This window comes from Brachyhypopomus gauderio, chromosome 5 (genome assembly GCF_052324685.1).
Source record: "Brachyhypopomus gauderio isolate BG-103 chromosome 5, BGAUD_0.2, whole genome shotgun sequence".
Classification (NCBI taxonomy): domain Eukaryota; kingdom Metazoa; phylum Chordata; class Actinopteri; order Gymnotiformes; family Hypopomidae; genus Brachyhypopomus; species Brachyhypopomus gauderio.
In genome coordinates, this window is record NC_135215.1 from 34,394,816 (window position 1) to 34,414,741 (window position 19,926).

General features: G+C 41.2%; 2 protein-coding genes and 1 long non-coding RNA gene across 3 annotated transcripts; 2 read left to right on the forward strand and 1 right to left on the reverse strand.

The window, feature by feature from the left end:
• Positions 1-147: 147 nt before the first annotated feature.
• On the forward strand, positions 148-7,050 carry afg3l1 (AFG3-like AAA ATPase 1). The gene is made up of 16 exons (XM_077007398.1): positions 148-416; positions 674-761; positions 839-924; positions 1,120-1,269; positions 1,530-1,604; positions 1,866-1,990; positions 2,166-2,436; positions 2,993-3,130; positions 3,336-3,489; positions 3,697-3,804; positions 4,409-4,534; positions 5,052-5,162; positions 5,345-5,460; positions 5,610-5,810; positions 5,968-6,162; positions 6,299-7,050. Exons 1-16 carry the CDS (start codon positions 294-296, stop codon positions 6,542-6,544), a joined length of 2,313 nt encoding a protein of 770 aa, XP_076863513.1. The 5' UTR covers positions 148-293; the 3' UTR covers positions 6,545-7,050.
• Positions 7,051-7,412: 362 nt separating this feature from the next.
• On the reverse strand, positions 7,413-11,658 carry dbndd1 (dysbindin domain containing 1). Its single transcript, XM_077004608.1, has 4 exons — positions 11,543-11,658; positions 10,334-10,480; positions 9,958-10,095; positions 7,413-9,338 (listed from the first exon to the last, which is right to left on the reverse strand). The coding sequence occupies exons 1-4, from the start codon at positions 11,571-11,573 to the stop codon at positions 9,166-9,168; spliced, it is 489 nt and encodes a 162-aa protein (XP_076860723.1). The 5' UTR covers positions 11,574-11,658; the 3' UTR covers positions 7,413-9,165.
• Positions 11,659-13,264: 1,606 nt separating this feature from the next.
• LOC143515262 (uncharacterized) lies at positions 13,265-19,709 on the forward strand. The gene is made up of 5 exons (XR_013131084.1): positions 13,265-14,123; positions 15,854-15,983; positions 16,737-17,030; positions 17,984-18,791; positions 18,925-19,709. It is a non-coding gene; the product is annotated as an uncharacterized LOC143515262 (long non-coding RNA).
• The last annotated feature ends 217 nt before the right edge of the window (positions 19,710-19,926 follow it).

Below are 19,926 nucleotides of genomic sequence, written 5' to 3' on the forward strand. Positions count from 1 at the left end.
AAAAACAACATTCTGGGGCACCTTATGCTTGTATATTTTTGTCAGTAATATTAACTAGTTTTAATAATATTGAATATATATATTTATAACCACTAGATGTGTGCTTTACAAAAGAGACTTCAGGCGAGTTGTGTGGACACCATGAATATTGTTGATTTTTTTTTTCTCCCTTACGGCTGAACTGCTTAGCTTAGCTAACATGCTAGCTAGTGAAACGGCAGAATATAACTTATAGAGGGGCCGTTACGAGCGGTCGCATACACATTAGTTTAGTTTGGGAGGGGGGCGGCAGGATGTCTTTAATGGTGGGGTTACTGTGTGCCCAGGTCCGGGGGGTAGCGAGGTGTGTCCTGCGCCCTTCACTCGGCGCTGATGTGGGGAGACTTACATCAGCCGCACTGCGAGGACGCTGCCGTGTAAGACTGAGACTGAACCAGAGATCTGGTGTTTTAAACACTCTCACCGTGCTCATCCTCAATGACATTTACTTGAGTTGGATTATTGCTCATTAGTAACGAGTCAGGATAACGTTAGTGTTATAATGGCTGGCTTAAAGTCACTGTCCACGTTGTTTCATATGTATCTCTATAACTACTATAACTATAACCTGCTTTCTTTCTGTGTCTTGCTGTTTAGTTACATTGGTAATTGTGTATCTGTATGTCCCTTACAGACCTTTATACCAAGCCACCACAAACCACTGTCATCTGTAAGAAACGCACTGTCTCCATCCATACTGTACTCAAGCGAATCCTCCAAAGGTTTGATTTAAGATATTTAACTTATCAGTCAAGGCCTGATGATGGTGCTCTACAGTGATTCTGTTTTCACCTCATAGATGGTCAACCCAGCGGGCCAGAGCGAAGTTCAGGAGGAGGAGGGAAGAGAGGAAGACAGAGTGACTGGAAGAGTCGTTTACTGCAGGCATGTCTCTAGAGATCACAACCTAGAAATGTGTTTGACTAATGCAGAACCCGTGGAACATGCTTTATACAATTTCAATATGTGATGCCACCTGAGTTGCTGACAGCTGTGGCTCACGATGTCTGAGGTTGTTTTTGGTAACAAATGCTGTGACCTTTGCCTGTTAATCTCTCACACTTTCGTCCTGATGTATAGGGGGATTTTCCGTGGGATGATAAAGATTTCCGTTACGTATTGATCACAGTGGGAGGCGTTGGATCAGTCCTCCTTTACTTGTACTTCCGTGACACGGGCAAAGAGATCACCTGGAAAGACTTTGTCCACCACTACCTGGGCAGAGGAATAGTAAGAACATTATCAAGTAGTAGAAAGATGCCTTTAATTTATACTGGTAATACCAGTTCTTTAAATATAACCACTTTGTAAAGCAACTTTGAGAATGAGAAGAGAGCTATTGCAACAAAATGACAAAATATATTTGCTGTTTAAACATATTTGATAGTCGTGTTTTGCTTTCTGAATGTTTACTCAGCAAAAGCCCCTTTTTTGCAGAGGGTCTCTGTTGCTTTATTCTTAGTTCTGTCATTTGTTGTTTACCTCTGTAGGTTGACCACTTGGAAGTTGTGAACAAGCAGTTTGTGCGGGTTATCCTACTACCTGGGGTAGACAACTCAGATGGAGTAAGTTACACTTTCACCATCATAAATATTGTACAGCCTGTACAGTATGTTCATAATTGAGAAACTCTATGAAGTCGTTCAGTTTATTTAAATATATGAAAATTACTAGATATTGAATATTGTTTACTTGCACATCCTACATGAAAGCAGTCACCAGATATGTGATGTAGTGAGATGAGAATTTATAAGAATAGGTAAAGAAATACTTGTCAATAACGTGTCAAATAGATTTTCCCCTGACACCCTGTTTGTCTTCTCCAGAGCTATGTGTGGTTTAACATTGGCAGTGTGGACACATTTGAGAGGAATCTGGAAGCTGCCCACTGGGAACTGGGTCTTGAGCCCTCCAACAGAACGGCGGTCATGTACAGCTCGGAGAATTTTGGGTAAGACTGTGTTCATGAACGTCCAGTGACCTCTGTACCTTACACGGTAGTCTGCTGCCTGACTAGTATTCTTTGGTATTCATGCCCATTTTGACTACTTGTTTGACATACTTTACCAAAACGTGACTGGAAATACAAAGCTCATGTCTTGCTAATCTTTGATATGATCCTCCAGGTCTTTTCTTAAGAACGTCATTCCCACCTTGCTGCTGATGGGCTTTTTGGTCTTCACACTGAGACGGGGTCCTATGAGCGGAGGTGCGGGCGGAGGAAGGGGTTGGCCTTTCAGCATGAGCGAATCGCCTGCCAAGATGATGAAGGACAAAATAGATGTCAAGTTTAAGGATGTAGCTGGATGTGAGGAGGCAAAACTGGAGATCCTGGAGTTCGTCAATTATCTGAAGAACCCACAACAGTACAAGGACCTGGGAGCCAAGATCCCCAAGGTACAATATTTAAGAGGCTAGCTAAAGAGAATGATTATTTTGCGATTTATTTTTCCTAAGATAAAGTTTTGATAATGAGTCTTGAGGAGGAGATGTAGACCTAAGAGGAGGTTTATGGATGCAGTGCTAGAGGATATGAGAGTGGCTGGTGTGTCAGTGGAGGACACTCAAGACAGGGCCAGATGGAGGAGTTTGATCCGCTGTGACAACCCCTAAACGGGAATTGCCGAAAGAAGAAGAAAGTCTTGATAATGAGCTTATGAGATCCCGTAGCTCGTGTGGTTCAGCAGGTAGAGCAAGGTGCCAGCAACACCAAGGTCATGGGTTCAGATCCCAGGGAGCGCACATGCTGTCATCCTGACAAGTGCATGTAAATTGCTGTAGATGAGAGCATCTGTCAAATGCTGAGCATGTAAATGTAAGGTTGTTCCTCTCTGATGAGAGTCGGGAGCATCCGGGCATGGCAGGACAAACCGGGGTGGAGGACCACCATTACAGTTCCTTCTGTTGTGGTTAGGAGTTTCATTTAGTAATGGCTTTCACTTTGAATCCCAAGGGTGCTGTGCTCTCGGGACCCCCAGGAACTGGAAAGACTCTTCTGGCAAAAGCCACTGCTGGAGAAGCCAGCGTTCCCTTCATTACTGTCAACGGCTCCGAGTTTCTCGAGATGTTTGTGGGAGTTGGACCAGCCAGGGTAAGAGTGTTAAAGACGAAAATGTTTATTTGTTTTGGAAGGGTGAAATTCACAAGGAACGAGTTACTTCAGCCGTTCTGAAGTAAATGAAATGCATCACTTATTAGAATGCTTTCCACCTATCACTTTTGCTATCTGCATTATTTGTAAGAATTTTTGTGAAGATAAAATACATGAGTTGACACGTTCACTTGATTCCCTTCAGGTGAGGGACATGTTTGCCATGGCTAGGAAGAACGCCCCTTGCATCCTTTTCATAGATGAAATTGATGCTATTGGCAGGAAGAGGGGTGGAGGAAACTTTGGAGGTCAGAGTGAGCAGGAGAACACTCTCAACCAGCTGCTTGTGGAGATGGATGGTATGTCCTCAGCTGCAGGATACGAGTTATATTTGCTCACACTAGTGGAAACGGTGATATTTTGTATTGCTCTAAAGTCTTCTTTTAATTTTGTATTGCTCTAAAGTCTTATTTCAAGGCTGAAACTTCACAGAGAAAATATCTTCTTTTTAATGTTACTTCAAGTAATTTTATGTTCTAAATTCTCAATTTATGGCTTATCCACAGGGTTCAATACCAGTACAAATGTGGTGGTTTTAGCCGGCACAAACAGACCTGACATTCTGGACCCTGCTCTGATGCGGCCTGGGAGATTTGACAGACAGATTTACATAGGTTTGTCCATCAGTTATTAAATAGATTCATAGGTTTGTCCATCAGTTATTAAATAGATTCATAGGTTTGTCCATCAGTTATTAAATAGATTCATAGGTTTGTCCATCAGTTATTAAATAGATTCATAGGTTTGTATAGATTCATAGGTTATTCCGTCAGTTATTAAATAGATTCATAGGTTTGTCCGTCAGTTATTAAATAGATTCATAGGTTTGTCCGTCAGTTATTAAATAGATTCATAGGTTTGTCCATCAGTTATTAAATAGATTCATAGGTTTGTATAGATTCATAGGTTATTCCGTCAGTTATTAAATAGATTCATAGGTTTGTCCGTCAGTTATTAAATAGATTCATAGGTTTGTCCGTCAGTTATTAAATAGATTCATAGGTTTGTCCGTCAGTTATTAAATAGATTCATAGGTTTGTCCGTCAGTTATTAAATAGATTCATAGGTTATTCCATCAGTTATTAAATAGATTACAAATTGACATAGGCTCTACCAACTGAACTGTTATTACATTATTTGTAATGATGCATTGTAAAATAAATATCCAGTTTATGTCTTGGCAAATATACTCATGTGCTTTATGTGTGAATCATGCAGGTCCTCCCGATATTAAGGGCAGAGCCTCTATCTTTAAAGTTCACCTGAGGCCTCTAAAACTTGACCCGACTCTGGACCAAGATGCTCTTGCTAGGAAAATGGCAGCCTCTACCCCTGGTTTCACAGGTTAGGAAGATATGTGGACCAATATGTGCAAAGTGTTCTGAAGGAAGCAGACTGAAATGTTCTCTGTGACCTTAGAGATGTCAAAATCAAAAGTACGTTTCTTAGAACGTAGCGTTATCACTTACGTTTACTGTAGGCGTGAGAAGCAAGCACGAAGAAAAACTAGACTGTGAACTCTAAATAATCCTTGATATTGACTAAAGGTGAAATCTGTATAAAGTGGATTGTGTTATTTAACTAAGACGATGTTGAGACAAGTTTGCTTGACTATTGCTTGTTTGCACTACTTCTCATCCACATTAGCTACCTGAAGCGAAAATCTCTCTCTTTTGCAATTGGAAAATGTATTAAAAATAAAAAGAAATCAGGAAGCCATGGCAGAATGCGAGCTGGGGCCATTTCCTGTCCATCGTACCATTTCTATGTAGCTGTAGCTTAAGACTAAGTGTGAAGTGGGTTGTGTGGTAATGACGTGTGGTAATGATGCTTACTGTGCGTTTCGTGTCTGGGTCGTCAGGAGCTGACATAGCGAACGTGTGTAATGAGGCTGCTCTCATCGCTGCCCGGCACCTTAGTGAAGCTGTCAACGCCAAACACTTTGAACAGGCCATTGATCGAGTGATCGGAGGTGAGGCTTGAAATCAGCACGCTGCACGGCTTGTTTTCTTTCGAGCGACTTCCATCGAGCGACTTGCATAACTTATTCAAGCGCAATGAGCTCATGTTCATAATTGTCTCGTGTTCATAAGGACTCGGTAGTTTTCAGATCCTCAGGTTCTGTATGTTGCATTTTGTCCGTTCTCACTCCAGGTTTAGAGAAGAAGACCCAGGTTTTGCAGCCCACCGAGAAGAAGACGGTGGCGTACCATGAGGCCGGCCATGCTATTGTGGGCTGGTTCCTCGAGCACGCTGACCCATTACTCAAGGTGTATGAACCATACTGAAATATCTATCTTACCTTTTTTAAACGTAGAAGAGCGTAATGTTTCTGACCAGCCGATGCAGGACACAGATGGCTGTCTGCACTACTGTCTCCATCCACTCAGACCTGTTTCGATGGCCCTCTGTGTCCCAGGTGTCTATTATTCCACGTGGGAAGGGCTTAGGATATGCACAGTACCTGCCTAAAGAGCAGTACCTCTACACACGGGAGCAGCTCTTTGACAGGATGTGCATGATGCTAGGCGGTCGTGTGGCAGAGCAGGTCTTCTTTGGCAAAATCACCACAGGTGCTCAGGATGACCTAAAGAAGGTCACCCAGTCTGCCTACGCACAGGTATGGAGAAACCTACACATGGCCCCCCTGCCATATACACCGTCCCCTTTTCACAGGCACATAAACTGTCACCTTGTTCCCCCCTGTGTTGATTTCTACATCTCTCTTCCCCTTCTTTCTCTCTGTCTCTCGTCTTCCCTCCATCCCTCCCCCGTAGATAATACAGTTTGGGATGAATGAAAAGGTGGGGCAGGTGTCGTTTGACCTGCCACGGCAGGGCGAGGTGGTGATGGAGAAGCCCTACAGTGAGGCTACAGCAGAGCTGATCGACGAGGAGGTCAGAAAGCTGGTGGATGGTGCTTACCAGAGAACGCTGAAGCTCATCACGGAGAAACACGACCTGGTCGAGATGGTAGGAACTTGCCCTCGAATTGTATTAAAATGCAAGCGTTTTTCACAAAGAGTGTCACTGTTTTGTGCAGCCATGAGGTCAAAGTGAAAGATGAGTAATGAGGTTTTCTTTTGTGACGTGTCCCGTTTGTATGCAGGTAGGAAAGCGTCTCCTGCAAAGAGAGGTTCTGGACAAGGCCGACATGTTGGAGCTGCTCGGTCCCAGGCCGTTTGAAGAAAAATCAACCTATGAACAATTTGTGGAGGGCACCGGCAGCTTTGAGGAAGACACGAGCCTACCAGAAGGGCTGAAGGATTGGAATCAGGAGAAGGGGCTGAAGGGGGAGAACCAGGGGGAGAACCAGGGGGAGGCGTCGACATCACGAGAAAAACAGGCAGCCTAAAAGTGGGCGGAGCCACAGAACTCTGCCTCTTGGCACAGGCGCTCGTGGTGTTGAATTCAGAGACAGTGTGATTGACTTGGCTTGTGTCTGTGTAGGGAAGAGGACCTGACTTTGTATACTTACAGGACCACAATTCACGTTTGCCAGTAATTAACAAGGGGCTAAAAGCAACAAGAGAAATGCCTTAACCATCGGCAGTGACATGAAGTGGACCTGGTAAACCATAGAACCCTTTTAAGTGAAAAGCACTGAAGTTTGAATAATCTCTCACTCTTCATGTTACATAGACCACCTGAGTTAGCGTTGCTTATTGAATTCCAAGACTTCCAACAGTCATGGAAAGAACTACTGTCATAGATTTATTTCCTCTTTATGAGAGGGGAAGAGAAAAGCTGTTGCTGTATATTTGTACAGTTTGCTTTTGATGGTATTGAAAAAATGTTTTCACAAATTTGTATATGGCAAACATTATACCTATTTAATTAAAAAAGTTTTTCCCTCCATAATACCAATAATTGTTCATGTGTATCTCAAATACTGCACAATGCTGAAATATACTGAAGTTTTTGTCTTTTTCCATCATGGTTATTTCTCTAAAAAATATGATTTCACAGGTTTAAATACAACTTAATGCCAAATTTCTGCACTACATACACAATAAAGGCTCATATATTTATGTACAATGAAACAAGCATAATAATGTGTGTATTATAACTCCAGCTTTATATAAATGGCAAAAACCTTTTCTGGTCTGAGAAGCTTCTGAACAGATTTTCATTTCTTTCTTAATACATATTAATATTATGGAATTTTACATATTAATATTAAGTATTATCAACACAATCCAGTCACAATTCACTAGGTGGAACCAGTTGAGGGACCCGACCAGAAACCCTTATACCTTCCCAGCATGTCTGCCACACAACATTCAGGGTTTCTAAGAGCCGTGTGCCGTCCCGTCGATGGCACTGAACTGGCAAATTTACTGGAACAATTTTTCACGAGCGTTTCTGCTGCAGGTGCAAACCTGTACGGTTTCCCACCTTCGTTTTACTTTACAACACTTTTCCCAGAGTCACTGTCATTTCTGCTTTATCTCTCGCCATGGCTGCTTCCTGGAGAGCCTACACCTCCTCTGTATGGCTGAGTGCACTCCAGACCGAGCCACCACGACTTCCCTGTGTCAGCACAAGTAGGGCACAGCCCTGTGATTTATCACAGTCTCACTCCCTAAGCTTCTCTCTCTGAAACTGACGCCCTGCTCATCAGGGAGACTCCCATTTTAGGTCATGGACACAGTCTACAGTGCACCAGAATCAGTGCTACCCAAAATGCTTGGAGAAGCTCTATACTAAAATGTGAAACTGTCCATTTTTAAAATAATACTATTAGAGATTCAATGCTGTTCTTTATACCTACAGAAGAAATGCCCAAATTTGAAGCAGAGAAGTGAAGTTGGGAAATTAGGACATTATAATTTGTGAAATATATGCTGTATTTAGAGTACTATAGATGCAGGCTCATTTTGTGCAGAGTATGTTAAACTGGCATTTACATATATACAGTATATTCAAATGTAATTTAAATTAAATTATATATTTATAACATTAAAATTAATTTATGCCAAAAAGAAGTAAGAATCACACACCATCTTTTAGGCTCTTTATTTCTGTGTTATATTTAATTAATTTTGATATTTATTTTGCCTGTCTGTCTGCATGTCTTTTCCTATCATGTTCTACCCTGTTCTGTAACATGCTTAACATATTTTAACCCTGTAATAACCTGTAACTGTCTCATTAATAGCATAGTTGTATAAATGCTCATGTTGAAAATAATCACACAAATGGCATATAGTTATTTGCTTATTTTAGATTAAATTGGGATTTTATCAGGACGCCACTGGTTGAACGACTGAAGGACTTTCAAAAGAATCACTGGATAGAAAAAAAAAAGATATATTTTGACAGATGTTGTCAAGAGCATTTCAGCAGGCCATATCACTAATGGAGGGAGCCTTGCTCTGCATACAGTGTGGTGCATAGAAGCCTGGATGACAGTGTTGTCCTTTCTGCTTTGTGCCCAGTGTTCACACCACCTAGCAGCGATGACTGCAGGTTAATATGTGCATGTTGTTAAGCTTCTCCACCCCCTGTGCATGTAGAACACTCACAGTGCGGTGTGTTCGTGTTCACCGTCCCACATGCAGTGGAAATGAAATGCCCCTCTCCTTAAAACAGACCACAGTAGTTCTCTACAACGCTTACATCGTTGTTATGTTTTTTCCAGAGTCTGTAAGGACTCTAAATTGGGCCATGATACTTCACGAGGTCATGCTTCAAGTTCTTCATATAAAGGAAAGACCATGTGAACTGCACTACAGGTTCTCCTCCTGTTTATTGCTGGTTAAAGGAGAGGTGATGCATCTCCAGAAGAACCCAGTCTTTCAGCATTTCAGGTTCATCATTCACTCCATTCGCCTCATTTAGGAAAATCACTTTATCTCAAGCAGGGTTCCCGTGTATCGCTCCAGAGATTCTTCATCACTTCCTTGGGAAGGAACGTTCAGCCTCCAGACGAGGACATTCTGTCCTCTCTGAGCGCATGTGGCTGGTTGTGGCTCAGGGTTGCTGGGATTGAGAGCGCTCGATCTTCAGCGAAGGCTCCGTGTTCTCCGAATCGCTGTGATGCTTCCGGTCTCTGGCTTGCTGCTCCCCTTTGCCCCCCCGGGTCCAGGATGGCGATCGGACATAACCGCCGTGAGGAAAACGTGGCAGCGGGGGGTGCTGGTGATCTGAGGGAACAAATCGAGGTGGACCGATGAAATGTGCCATGACTCTCAGGAAGAGCTCAGAGGAGCAATGCAAGCCCCTTTTGATGACCATTTATTTGGCTTTATCTCGGGCTGCTGTAGTCTGACCTTTAACATGAGATTCAAATGCACGTCCTTCTGTCTCTTCCAAACCCTCTGTTCTTTCTTGTGGAGAATTGTACTGGAGCATTGGTCATTCCCTGTGTTAAGACTGACTCAAGCTAGCGGTCTGGATACTTTGAGACCAGACATGGCGTAACTTAAGAGGAGCACCTAAGGCTGCAGTAGTCTCAACAGATGAGTGAGAGAGACAGAGATTGGCCAATGCCTCTGGCAGAGTTATAGGGTTAAATATTTAGGAGGAGGTACATATCGGTCCACCTCAGTGCTGTATCAAATAATCATGTGCCTACAGAAAGAAAATATATATATTAACTATGGGAAGAAACATGTCGCTACGCTCCATTACCTTGTTCATTGTGACTAAACTAAATCTTTGTGTATTTATTTCTTGAAGACCATTAAAGTCCATTTTAAGAAGAGATAAAAGTTATCACAGTTAAAAAAACGTATATTCTTGGGAAATGAAATAATGACTCACTTGCTAAAGATTCATTGTGATTCTCTTCATCTGAATCAGCAAAGACTTCTCCCAGCTCTTGATCGGACATGTCTGTGAGCTCTGTCAGGTCCAGCAGATCAAAGTGGACCTCCAGAGAGGAGACACTGCTCAGTGGCTCTGAGGGAGAACAGCGTGCAGTAGTGAGAAACTAGTAAAGGGATCATCATCATCATCATCATCAATCACAAAACACCACAGAAATGTAGCTAACATTGCAGAAACGAGCAACATTTAGCTCAGAGAAATGGTTCTGGACTTTACATCACCTCACAAAGTCATAAGAAAGGCAGACTCCACCTTATGTCCTCATGACCCTACCCCCATGTCAATGCCCTTGGTGGGCGCCCCCACTTACGGCGTCTCTCAGCACTGAGCACCTGGCTGCAGTGATACCCGGGGCTGCCGGCATGCTCTCCTGAAGCATTGTGCAGTGCCTCCACAGTGAGAGTGGCAGAGCTGGAGGACTTGAGAAGTTTGGGAAAGTCTCTCTCTCTGTTTTGCTCTGCCAAAAAGAGGAAAGCATAAGAAGAGAATTGGCTTCTTTATTGGAAGCTGTAAACACTTGTGATGGATGAGAGTATTGCTAGCTAAGCACTTGTAGCGAAGGTCTGCCTTTCGTTTAAAAAGCTTGCTGGTGACTTCCCAAATTGGGAAACATGATAGACTTCTGTTTCACAAAGAGCTGATGCAGTTTGCCACCGTCTATTGATTTCTCTAAGACATCAACCACAACATACAAGTGTTCTGTTTCTTTGTAACCATTACTGCTCTCCAGGGAGAAATACAAGCATTTGATACAGATGACTCGTTTTAACATATATCTTCATCAGATATATATAGAACATGATGTGTACAGATGTTTAGCCTAACAGTGTATAACTGTAACTGCTTCTCTGCAGTGTTCTAGTCATCCTTCCTCAACCCCAAAAATCTCATTACAGTATATAAGTCACTCACACAACCCACACACAGAATGTCACATATACTTCAGAGCTGGCTAATATTGATTTGAATATCACTACATAAATCTACAGGCTCACATACTGTATATGTGAAATTTAATGAATAATACAGTGTATCTAATAATACAGTATATATTGAAGTTATCAATATGATTTTTAATAGACATAAATTTAGTTTGATGTTAATATAATTTTAAAAATTATATTAATAAAATAATACATTTATTTTGTTTATGATGCCAATGTCACAAAGCAAATGCTGCACACATGCATTTCAATGTCAAATTCTATGTGGGCCATAAAAACAAAACACAAAAACATCAACAACAAAATAACCCCAAACTGTAATCATATCATTTTGTATTCAGAAACACATTTTCAGGATGTGTTCAAGTTCTGCTATTTTAAATCCTAAGCATGCATGAGCCTCCGTGGTGCTACACAGAAGCAGACATCCTGCCAGCTTGGTCTACCTATTTGCCTTGTCTGCAAAAATGACCAGGCCCTGCTTCAGTAATAGCACTGCCAGGGATGTCCCAGTATTATGTCTGCACTGCTGCGTGCCATGCTGTGTTAATGCAAAAAATATATATGTCTCTTACCTGCAGCACTGGAGTCTGCCTGAGCCTCCATTCAGACTACAGCAGCAGCCGGCGCAGTGCTGTCTGGTGCTGCAGCCAGAAACAGACAGGGGGTGGGGGAGAGGCGTAGCCTTCTCCCTCTACCACACACACACACACACACACACACACACACTCTCCCCCTCTCTCTCACACGCTCTCCCTCTCTCTGAGTTTCTTTTCTTTTTGCATCCACACCTCGCTTGTCATTGCAGCATGCAGAGTACAATGACACATACAGAAGCAGCAGGTAAAGAAAGACAGAAATAATTCAGTTATTATCAGTGATAATCATAGTGCAACAGTCCAACCAGTAAAGAGGAAATAGAAATGTTGGTGTGTGGGTGTTTGCTTCCAAGGTCTTCTGGGGCTAGGAGAGCCAACACTTGGCAGAGAGCCTTGAAGGTCTTGGAGGTCTCAGGAGGTCATTTAAATGTATTCCTTTTTTATTTTGTGCTCTGGGAAATCAGAATAACTTCATGAAGAATGTTATAGCTGACTCATTATACACCTCCTAATCTTTCAAAATATCTTTCAAATGACTTCTTACATTTTAAGAGTTGTTCCGTTCCTGGGCCCATCTGATAGGTCATGTGTTATTAAAAGGCAGGATGTTTTAGAAGACTTTGGGTGAAGCTCTTTGTCAGAAAGTCTTAAGCAGAAATGATAGTAATGCAGTTGAATCATTTTTTACTGGAGTGCTAAATTAAATCAAGTTACTTAGGATAGTATACTTGAGACAATACTAATATTAAGAACAGAGACAAAAATATATAGATTTTGTAAACATTGCATGGTTTTATGACTCTGTACCTAAGTGCCTTGAAATCATTCATGATTGTCTTTAGGGTGATTGTCTTTACACTGCAAACCAGAGGCCTAGTCCACTACAGTGCTTTACTTCTGTTCAGAACAATGCTGTATGCAGTTCTGTTTAAGTATTACTGAGTAAACTGAATCATTGTCATTCCATGTTATGTAACTGAACATTTTCCTTTCTTATTATTTAATCATGTTAATCTTCTGTTTATACTGATGAAACCTGAGTGAAGCGAGTTTTGTTATGTTATTTGGTAACATTATAAAGCGACCCTATGTATTCAGTTATGTTCATTAATTGCAATTAAATTACAATAGGCTTGCTGTATTTGACCAGATATATTAATGTGACTACACCATATGCTTTACGAGTGAAAACATAAACCTATAGATAGAGTTTTGGAATAAAACAAGAACTCAAACGTAGCTAAATATCATACTGATCGAATAAAGCCTTAAAGTACAAATCTGGACGAAAGTCGTTATATAGGTTAGTTGATGTTGAATTAAAGGTGAAGACGTAACGTTGGGCAACCTCCTGTTATCCTGCTCATGCGTCTCACATGCGAAGACGTTAAATAATAAACGAGCTAATTCATTATTTTCGTTTTAATATCTTTTATTCCACAGGTGTTTTGTGGCAATGCTCTCTGTTTCACACGTAGTACCACCAGACAATGGCAGCAAATTGACGTGCAAAAACGTGAACATCCCTCGTCATTTCGGTCAACAAGAAATGTCCATTAATAATAATAACGATATTTCTCCGTTGCGGAGATTCAGGGAAGGAGTCACGTGACCACATTGTCAACCCCCCCCCCCCCCCGGCCGAATCCAGCAGCCTAGTATGGAACGCCATTTGGCTCAAAACGTCTAGAATGACGTCCGTGTTAACACGTCAAATTTGGACGTCTTAAGACGTACAAAAATGCCGTGTTAAGACGTTACTTTTTGACGTCTTAAGACGTTTTAACGTCTTAACACGACAAAATGTGCCGTGTTAACACGTAACTTTTGGACGTCTTAAGACGTTTAGATGCTTAGACCTCCATACTATTGGTGGCCGCCAATATACCCACCCCTTGTTGACGTAGGGCTTACGTTTTAGTCACATGGGCTCTACGTTGCGGTGACATGGCGTCTACGTTGTGGTTACATGGGCTTTACGTTGTGGTCACATGGGCCTTACGTGGGCTGGTTCTGGGGCTACGTATCTATCACGTGACTTAGATGAGGCGGTGAAGGTGTGTTTGGAATAGTCCATGTGGGTTTATTTGCGCAGGTAATTTGGTCGAGTAGAGAACGCGATGGCTTCCAGGAATTTTTTGAACGACTGCCGTAGAACATTTTTAGAATGTTCACGAGTTTTATCGTCGGATGATCAGCAACTTGATAATGTACAACCTGTTATAACTAGGTATGCTATCAATTAGTACAGTGTACAAAAGTTATTTGATATACTCTGGTTTCTTCACATAAATGTAGTTGTGGCTTCGTGATATTTTAAAGTGAATTGTATTTCATTCTGAACCGAGTTCATCAACATATTTGTAGTAGAAGTAGAGAACACGGGTCATGTTACGACAGTGAATTTATATCACGTTTTATGTGACTGAAACCGATTGGAGACTATGGCCTCGACCATTCGCTGGGCCAGTGGCCGACTGGTTGAAGCCGAAGTGGCTGATAATGCTTGGACTCATCAGTGAATTAATTCAGGAAGCTAGCAATCAACGACAACATGGTAAGTTTGCTTGTCAAATAAAACAGCCGCTATGTAATTTTTGAGTCGATAGGATGTATAGATTTGAATGAATTTAAGTTTTAAAATGTTTAAGCCCCCCATTGAAATGAATGGAGGTTTCAAATTACAACTGCGAGTTACCGTGTGACTTAGAGGGTGTGCAGGCATGAAAAATTATCAAAACTCTCCTGGATAAACTGCTGTAAAATCCTTACACCTTCACCTAGAAGCTCTATTTAAATTTTAAATGGGAGAGAAACTTGTCCTTTCTGGCACGCCGGGATATCTAATCATTTGATCGATTCGTTTTAGAGTTATGAGCATTTGTTTGGCACTAGGCACAGAAAACTGCTCCATTAGCTCCCATGTTAATTTCTCAAAATCCGAATTGTCATTTTGGGGTCAAACAATTACACCAAAATCATCACCAAGGGGTCCTCTCTCATACAATCTCTTCGGTTAAGTGATAAGTTAAATGTGTCCCGAACTACGACCGTTTGTTAGGAGTGTGCAAATCACATTAAACAAGCCTTCTCCACTCACAGTAACAGAGATTAGTTAGTGTGAGGAATGTCTCTCCCCCTCCCCCCACACACGCACGTGCACACACGCACATCTCTCGCACACACTGTTGACAACTCTTCTCTTTTATTTTAACATTAATACAAGCGAATTCACTCAACAGAAGTAAATTTCCTTTCTCGTTCTCGCTCCTCGCGCACTCTTTCTCACACACACACACAACTTAAAGAAACAGTAACCCAATAATATTACACTACATCTCTCTCTCATAGCCACTCCATATACACCACACAGACACACATGCATACATCTCTCATACCCACTACACATGTACACCATACATACATACATCTCTCATACCCACTACACATGTACACCATACATACATACATCTCTCATACCCACTGCACATATACACCACACACACATACATACATACATACATCTCTCATACCCACTGCACATATACACCACACACATACATACATACATACATCTCTCATACCCACTGCACATATACACCACACACACATACATACATACATCTCCCATACCCACTGCACATACACACCACACACACATACATACATACATACATACATCTCTTATACCCACTCCACATACACACATAAAGACCGGTCTCTCATACCCACTCCACATACACATAAACACTACAAAGACACACACCTTTCATTCCCACTCCACAAACACACACAGATACATATCTCATACCCAGTCCACACACTAACACACACATACACCAAGCAGACATCTGCAACCCTTATTTTAGCCTAGGGTTGAATTGTCAACTGTAACTAACTTAATAACGGGCACACCTTTTCAAGCCCTATAGTATTTCGTTCAGGAAATGCATTGTTCTAGTTAGCTTTGTAACAGTGTTGTGTTCAAATGCTCTCCAGCTGATTTCATAAATACGTTTATCATAGATAAAAATGTAGTTAAAATGTATAGAATGTGAAAAGGTTATTTAAGCTTATTAACTGATTGTGACACCCTTAGCAGTAACAACTGCAATTGAATGTTTGCAAAAATATTTCTGTATAAACTGTATAACCAACATATGAAATTCCAAAGCAAATCATTTTACTTGGGCTCATTGGTTTTTCTATTTCAAATCTGAAGTTGATTTGTTTTTTCCATTTTCTGTTATTTTTATTAATTCTATGCTACTTTCTCTTGGACTATAGCTTTTCCTGGTTTCACTGTACCACGAAGGGCAGGACACGTGGGGAGATCAGTGTGTCAAGTAACACAACAACAGTTGCAGATGTTATAATTTAACTGTGTATCAAGAAGCACAGTGAAATGACGGTTAAGGTATGTGTTGATAGGTCTTTTTTTTAAGCACTTATATGAAACATTTGTGAATTGTTCTGTCTACAAATTGAATAATGAACACAAAATTTTGGAACTGCAAATTTAATTGCACACCAGTAGGATGTAGAATAACACATGATATATGTGAAGACAGTCACTGTCTTGAACTAACACTGATGCAGCATCACAAGGAAGCTAATATGCTCGCAGTAGAACACTGCTTAGCTCTGATCCATTAGCTAACAGAAACCTGTGCTAATTAGCTCTTATCTGGAGTAGAGTGCATGATGGAGCATGATCTGTGATTAAAAGTGGTGGCCCCCCTCCATCCAAATTTTTGTGTATTTTGGACATTTAAATAGGAATTTCTAAGTGGAAACACATTAAATTTATATATCAAGTAAGGGGGTGGAGTAACTACTTCAAGATACAGTATAGTGCAGCTTGGATTGATTTAAATTATTTGCATAAAATCACAGTTTTGAAAAAAACATACATGATTCGTGTATTAGTGTAGTCCTTTTGTATTCATATAACACAGCAGTTGAAAATTCTAATTTACTAGCCACATTTTTGGAATTGCACTTAAAATATGTGAATGAGTTCTGTTTGTTTTAGTATCTGATTTATGATTTGTTCACTGTAAAGCAGTTGACTGTATTGATTGTATTTTCCTACTGTAGCACAGTATTAAAATATGTCTTTCCCTTATCGTAAAACTAATCCGCATTCTTATACACTTTGTGTTTCTAGACAGTACAATCTATCTTTCCGGGGCCGTTACACAGCTCTGTCAGATGAAGCACTTGACAACCGTGTGCTGGAGATTGTCTCTGCCAATGACGAAATAGGACCTGAAGCTGTTGGGGCTCGGTTTGCTGGTGAAGGCGTCCTAGTCCAGAGACGACGTGTTCGTCAAAGTGTAATCAGGACTAATCCTAAAGGTGCTGCTCTCCGGACTATGTCCCACAGGCTTCACAGAAGAACATACAGAGTGGCAGGACCAAATTCACTGTGGCATATAGATGGAAACCATAAACTCATTAAGTAAGTAGCAATAGAAACTGTTTTACTTAAGTTGATTTATTTGCACCAACTGTGTCAATAGCCAATGTAAAGCTAACTCTTTGATTATGAAGTTGGTATTGTTAAGTTCAATCTTGTATAATCTTAGGGAATGACAACAATATAAATGTAAATGGGGAAAATGTCCAAAGTCTGTGTCTAGATTAGTTCAGGTGAGGACTGTGTGTCTAGGAAGGAACAAAGAGTACATCTGTTGCAAAGAAAATGCAGTTTTTGCCTAAGACATTAGGAAATGGATGGGAACAGGGTTAATGGAACAAGATGGTATTAGAAATGGATGGGAACAGCTCTAAATGTAACTGTTGAATCATAAATTCAATAGGTGTCAAGTCTTTAAAAGCAACAACTACTGAACTGCGTACCACTTATATCCATATAGTAACAGGTGGAGGCTCATTTGGGACCTAATCAGGTCAAACTGCAAGAATGGAATATTAAAAAAGTAGGGGCAGCAGTCACCCAACCTCCAATTCAAGGCTATAAAATATGGTTGCTGTACTCTTTATAATAACTGTTATTTAAGAGTCTGGTGTAATGGATTGGAATCTTTATACTATTACAAAAATAATCATCATCCCAACTATCATTTAAGATTTTTGGTTATATGTTAAAACAGGAGAATAAAAACACTACTGTTTACCTCTTGCACATACAATGCTTGCCCAAGTTGGTTGGATATAAAGATGTCTGTTAGTTATAAGTGGGGGATATTGGGGGACTAATAATGACATTATATTAAGTGTGAATTCATTTGAATGCAGCAGTGACCCCCCCCCACCACTATGAAAGCCCAACCATAGCATAGAGGCGTAGTCCTCGTTGTAGCTACATTCAAACTATTTGTGTGAATAGCTTTTCATTTAATGTGTTTTTTCTTCTTCTGTCACTCCCTGATCTTTTTCCATATTTTTTAGGTGGAGAATTGTGATCCATGGAGGTATTGATGGTTACAGCAGACTTGTGGTGTTCCTTCATGCGTCGAACAACAACAGAAGTGACACTGTAATGGATCTGTTCATTGGAGCGGTCAGCCAGTATGGTGTCCCTTCAAGGGTCAGATGTGACCATGGAGGGGAAAACAATGTGATGTGTCTCTTTATGGATGTCTTCCGAGGCTCAAGCAGGGGAAGTGCTTTACGAGGGAGGAGCACTCATAACCAGCGCATTGAGAGACTGTGAGGCGATGTGTGGAGAGGTGTTACAAACGTCTATCATTCGTTGTTTGTATATCTGGAGAATGAACGAAAATTGGAATCCAGTAATGAAATACACATCTGGGCTCTTCACGGTTTATCCGAGGGAGATAAACAAAGTGATCTCAGGTTGTTTGTTAGTCAGTGGAACCACCACAAGTTAAGAACTGCTCAACACATGTCACCGTATCAGATTTTTGTGCAAGGTTGTCTGTCACAACATTTGCAACATCACACTGGCATTCAAGGTGTGTTTGCAGATGAACAGATGCAGATGAACAGACAGTGCCAGGGGATGGTCAGGAACCCGTTTGCAACAGTTGGATTGAGGGCAGCGGAGGGCCACGGGGCAGGGGCGGCCGCAGCGGAGGCCCACGGGGCTAGAGTGCCTGCCTTTGACTGGCCTCAAACAATTGATGTCCCTGTTAATCAGTTTATACCTACTGAAGAACAATTGGGACACCTCAGGCAAAACATAAATCCTTTGGGGAGTGCAAGAGACAATTTGGGAACTGATATTTTTGAACAGGTACTTAACTTCCTCTCTTAAATATGATACATATGCCAGTTATACTGATCTCCCGCGAGACCTCTTTGTTCTATTTACCTATTGTGTTAATCTTGATTGCATCTATCATTGGTGTCTCTCTCCCCTCGATCAGTGACATCTATACCACACGCTGCATCCGCAAAGCCACCAGCATTGTGGAAGACCCAACCCACCCATCACACGGTCTCTTCACTCTGATGCCGTCTGGCAAAATATACAGGAGCATCCAAGCCTCCACCTCCAGACTCTGTAATAGCTTCCTTCACCAGGCAATCAGGCTCCTCAACTCCCATACACGGAACTGACACACACCAACACTGATCTGTCCCCACACATGCACTGAAACCCCCCACCAGAAATATTTGCTGCTCTCCCACAGGACCTAATAACTACCTCAGAACCACTGTGTTCATGTATGTTCCATATGACACAGTACATCACTTATCTCATACCACATTGCACTGCACCAGCACTTTACACCATGTCTCAATTGTCTCTGGCCTGTTGTATTTATTGTAATGTCTTGCTGTGAGATTGCACATTTTGCACATTGTTTTGTTACCCTGCTGCACTTTGTTGTCTGTTGTACTGTTGATTTGTGTTGCACCATGGTTCCGGAGGAACAAAATTTCATCACACTCTGTACCTGTGCTCAGATGTAATGACAATAAAAAGCCCCTTGACCTTGGTGCGCTCCTTTGATGTAACAACCACCCGGCTGGGGCTATCTTACAGTCTGCCATATGGGATTCTCCCCCGACAATGTATGTCTGTATGTAAATTCTTTAACACCTCAAGGGGTGTGGTTTTTTCTTTATGTAACCTATGTGTTGGTAGACTGTCAGATTACTTTGGAATAAAAAGTACATACAAAAAAACTTCATTCTTGGAAATCCCCACTCCTGTTTCTTGAAGAAACCAACGATTCTTGCTAAACAGAAGACAATACCCATGGTTGTGATTAAACTGCTACTAGCTCACATCTTGATGAAGTATAACTTTTACCAAATATGTTCTAAACTGTTAATGGTGTAAGTTATTTCACGATACCAGGGTAGTGAGACAGAACAAATTGATATTAAATCTATGATTGTCATGTAAATTCTTTGTATAT

Coding starts and splice junctions, on each gene's coding strand:
- afg3l1 (XM_077007398.1), top strand. CDS start 294: ATGTCTTTAATGGTGGGGTTACTGTGTGCCCAGGTCCGGGGGGTAGCG. Junction 1,605..1,865: donor GGGTAGACAACTCAGATGGA/GTAAGTTACACT, acceptor TGTCTTCTCCAG/AGCTATGTGTGGTTTAACAT. Junction 4,535..5,051: donor CTCTACCCCTGGTTTCACAG/GTTAGGAAGATA, acceptor CTGGGTCGTCAG/GAGCTGACATAGCGAACGTG.
- dbndd1 (XM_077004608.1), bottom strand. CDS start 11,573: ATGGAGGCTCAGGCAGACTCCAGTGCTGCAG. Junction 10,481..11,542: donor GGCAGACTCCAGTGCTGCAG/GTAAGAGACATA, acceptor TCTTTTTGGCAG/AGCAAAACAGAGAGAGAGAC. Junction 9,339..9,957: donor TCACAATGAATCTTTAGCAA/GTGAGTCATTAT, acceptor TTGTTCCCTCAG/ATCACCAGCACCCCCCGCTG.